The sequence below is a fragment of the Ascidia mentula genome, chromosome 6, assembly GCF_947561715.1.
Source record: "Ascidia mentula chromosome 6, kaAscMent1.1, whole genome shotgun sequence".
In the NCBI taxonomy this organism is placed as follows: Eukaryota; Metazoa; Chordata; class Ascidiacea; order Phlebobranchia; family Ascidiidae; genus Ascidia; species Ascidia mentula.
In genome coordinates, this window is record NC_138571.1 from 17,843,218 (window position 1) to 17,847,747 (window position 4,530).

At 37.9% G+C, this 4,530-nt stretch overlaps 1 protein-coding gene across 1 annotated transcript; it reads right to left on the reverse strand.

Annotated features, from left to right (window-relative positions):
* Window positions 1–1,697: 1,697 nt before the first annotated feature.
* Window positions 1,698–4,282, reverse strand: LOC145906645 (ficolin-2-like). The gene is made up of 6 exons (XM_082994096.1): window positions 3,997–4,282; window positions 3,782–3,921; window positions 3,367–3,463; window positions 2,982–3,078; window positions 2,852–2,919; window positions 1,698–2,091 (listed from the first exon to the last, which is right to left on the reverse strand). Exons 1-6 carry the CDS (start codon window positions 4,277–4,279, stop codon window positions 1,859–1,861), a joined length of 918 nt encoding a protein of 305 aa, XP_082850222.1. The 5' UTR covers window positions 4,280–4,282; the 3' UTR covers window positions 1,698–1,858.
* Between the last annotated feature and the right edge of the window lie 248 nt (window positions 4,283–4,530).

Here is a 4,530-nt window from a genome sequence, read left to right on the forward strand (position 1 = left end):
AGTGATGGAGCATGAATTATGGATGGTAGCTCGAGGTGTCCAGGTTTAAAGAGTTATCAGATTTAAAAAATATTTGGGAAACAATTTTTCGATCATTATTTTTGATATGAAATAAACGACCGTTTGCAACTGTTCTGGTTACGTCGTGTGATTAGTATAATGTGCCACAATCAATCTGTGACTACCTGTGTGATTACTACAACCGTGCGGAATACTGATAGCAATTAACTGTTATATAAATGCGTTCTTGTCATCCAAGTTTTTAGTTGATTGTTTAGCCTACAGTCATTTCGATACGAACATTTTATAGAAACGCAACATCAGCAGGGAACAAATATGTTTATCTTGTGTTAGTTTTCGTTCAATTATATCAACTCACTTATAAATGCTTTGACAAATGCCTTAGCCAGGGGTTCACAAATGGATTCATCAGGCTTGTCCACAAGCATATGAACAATGCGCAATGTTACAGGACCTACGATGCGATGCGTGTTTATGATGCTTGAATGACATTGCGTAAACCGCTAAGTGGCGACAGCAACGCTGGAGCGATGTCTGACTGAAATAGGAAGTCATTATGTTCGTACAACTGACTTGGAGATCCACAATACAACAGTACACACAAAAATCTGTTTTGAGACCCGATATTATGCAAGAACAGCTCGTCCACAATTTTGCAAGGGAAATATCTTGCGGTGCCAGATCCGTCACCCAGCACATAGAACACAACACGCAATTGTATTCAATGTTGAGCAGAATGGGAGACGCGACGGAAACCCATACACTACAAATATTCCCATTTGTTTGAGCTTGATTTATTAATAGCGGCTCGAGGCTGACGCTTTTGGTGAAAAGAGCCTGTTTTTCTTGTAAATGTATATTTGCCTTCCGCAGAGTTAATAAAATATGATGGGAATTCCATTTTATGGCAAGTGATTACATGAGCCACAAACGGTTTTTAAAAAAAAACGGCAAGTGGTTGGTTTCGTACACGAGTCACAAACAGATTTTTGACATAACGCATAATGCAGAATTTGAATGAAATCTGTTTGCAACTGCTGTGGTCACGCCCCATGCCTTCCACACGACAGTGATGACGTTTGCTTGCCACTTTCACGTGATTTGTGAAATCGTCACCAATCCATTTGTGACCACCTGTGTGTGGTTATTATGGTTTTGCGTTGTGCTGATTGCAATTATCTGTCCTACAAATTAAGGTACATCAACAACAATTATATGTCCAAATAAATAAATGTGTGCTTGGTATCAAACCTTTACATTCATTGGTTTATAATCATTTCAATACGAACAATCTAAAGAAGCACAGCATTAATTTTATCGCAAATCCTGTCCCAGCATTTAGCAGGTTTCGTGACGTTGAAGTTAGCGAAATATTGGGTTTACTGACTTTTCTGACACCTCTTGCTTAAAGTTCCAGATGATTGATAGGCCACGCTTTCGCGGTCTGTATTCATACTGAAAATCAAAACTAAGTTTGTCCTTTTACTCTACGCAAGGTTCCCGTCCTCGCTGAGCTCACCTTAGGACACCTGCGGTACTCTTTGACAGATGTACCGCCCCTGTCAAACTCCCCACCTGACAAGGTTTGCAGGGCGGGGGCCACACTTAAGACTAAACCGCGACCCGAAGGTCTCTTCTGCTTTACTGAATAATGACACGACAAGCAAAAGGTTCCATGTTTTAATGTTCCATGTATATTATTTTGTATGTGATGATTTGAGAAGCAAAGTATTTACAAGATATTCACAGCATTAAGCAAACACACTTGTGAATTCGATGATTTCTCGTTAATAACGCAAATAGTTTCATTCATTTGTTTTGTCTGTCTTCAGTTTTATTACATCACAGGTCTTATTTTCATTTCCGAACGTTTACGTGATACCGGATTCCAACGGTTCGAATCGCTTGCTCTTGTCTCCTCCTTGTAATACTTTCCGTTCAGGTTGGAGACATGACAATACTTATACCACCAAGCTCCATGAGCACGAACAGCACAGTTTCTACCAGATGAATCATGATCTCGGTCATGTGTGGAGAATGGCATCTGATTGTGATATTCCAGCCAATCACCTATTGGTGCAAATTTTCAAAAGTTTAGTTTGCGGTTCAGAGGTTAACCAGCCAATCACCTGGTTTTCAATTGAGAGCAGTGTATGTTTAATATAGATGAGTTTTATGCATTTTGTGAATAACATAGACAAATGTGCCAATAACGCTATAATTGCGAAACACATTATTTTTTAATTCGATTTTTTAGTATTGCGGATTCAGACTTCGTAAAAATTTTAGTTCTTGGAGACATTTTTTCGATTTATTTTAAACTTTCGATTTTGGCGGATAGCGAATTTCACAAATGATAAAAAAATATTTATTAACCGCCACACAAGTGACTGGCTCGTATATTTACTTCAAAAGTACGCAGACTTTTATGGAAAAAAGTCTTGCATAAAAAAATGGGCAAAACGAGTGAAATTCAGCACGTCATTGACACACCTGCGGCCGTAAACATGCTTTATATTACATTTGTATTGTCGGCCGTGCATTGTGAAAAACTTGGTTTACAGGTTTTGCTTGGATGTTTGGCTTATGGAATTGGTCAGTCTTTGTTATAAAACAGAATAAAATCAAGCATTTTTTCAAAATTTCATTACACTTTTAAAGGCATAATTAAATGCGTAATTGTCAATTGGGACTCACTGGCGACTGTTGGTAAAATAAAGTCCGAGAGATGCGGCCGGTATTAATAAAAAGGTTGTGCGCCTCTGAGTTAGAGACTTTATTAAACTACCTTTGTGTCAAGCTAATTAGTTAAACATGTTTGCTCACTTACCTGCGTCACCAGTGTACCCACCAACAGTCAGACGGTAATTCTCCCTTGATGAACCGATGCTGAAGTTGCTGTCAAGATGGTACAAATAGGAACTCAAAAACTTGGCACTCAAACGCACGCATGTAGTTACCTGTACTTTGCATAATACTTTGTGTTATCGAAATTTTGCAGGTCAACGCGGAGCTCTTGACATTTCCAACTTGTAAGTTCGTGCATCAGCTCCAAGCCTTAATTAGTCAATAAACGTTAAGTGTTATTCGTTTATGCTTTTTACAAATGTTGTTGGAGTTTGACGACGAATAGCTTTGCTTGCACTCAAGAGCGCAGCCCAAGATATGACAATCGTGACGACGAGGAAATAATAACACATTTACACACAAGCCTATCTACCTTGGGTATTATATGAAATTACCACTGGAGGCACTAAAGAACTAAATCTAATTGGGAGTTGGTAAAATGTAAATAAACAAAAGAAACAATTGATTTGAATGCGGGTAATGCTAATGTCGCAATACCTAACCAAAACTCTCCAGTCAAGGAACCAAATCCATTTTCATATTCTCTCCAGTCCCGATAAAAATTAGTTAAACCATCAAATCTTTTCTGCACAACCTGAAAAATTAAAAATGAAAAACAAAATTGCATTGTCTTGCGTGGATTCTTGCTTAATATTTCCATCAAGCAAGTACATACATCCGTTATGTTGCAATGTTGCATGTTATATTTAAATTTGAAACAGATACTTTTATAGAAAACGTTTGTACTTTCTACACACAGTAATTAATTTAAGGCATCCCATTTTATTTGCAGTTTCGGTTCCATTGTTTGCATAAAATTATCCTGTTCTTTCAAATAATCTTATTCATTCTTTGTCAAACCACTACAATTATCCAAAAAAATTTTTTTTCTAATCTCAAAATATGAACTCACTAGCCAACCTCCACCATCAGTTTGCATGTCGCAATATCCTTGGTAAGGCCGAGGATAAGATAAATTGTAAACTCCGCTCTCGGTAAAGCCGTGTTGTAATGCGTCCTTACAGGTTGAAAACATTGCACGGGAAATGAAATCTGCGAAATTATTTAACAAAATTATCAATAAAAGAATTAAAAAATTCTATTTATTACCAAATAAACAACGCGGACCTGTATTAGCTTGAACTTGGTTTTCCAATGTATTCACGATTGCTTCCAATCTTCTAAATTCGTCTTCCCAGGTGTTATTGGCACCGGACTCTCCTTTCGGGCCCTGGACCCCACCAGGCCCAACAGCTCCCGGTGGACCCCGTTTTCCAGGAGGACCCGCTGGTCCTGGTATCGGATCTTCGTTGCTTCCTCCACAAGTCAGGATGACCTGATTGGCTCTTTGGCACAAGCTTAGAATTGGACAAGTTAGAAAAAGCAGCAGAATGCAGTTGATATTTGCCATCTGCGTTTTGAAAGTAGGCCTACAGAAGTTAAACAAGAAACAACATGAAATGTTACATGCTGATTATTTCAAATCGGACGCAGCAGAATGCTTTAAAAAAGGAAACTACCCTTTTTATTACATTTTATCCGTTTGTTGTTCGTTTGTCTTTAATTGAGTTGCGCATTTCATTTTTGATTTACTTTTTATTCATCGAAAATGTGGTGTATTTTTTCTACACGACATATGAATGTACAAAAGTTAGTAACGTG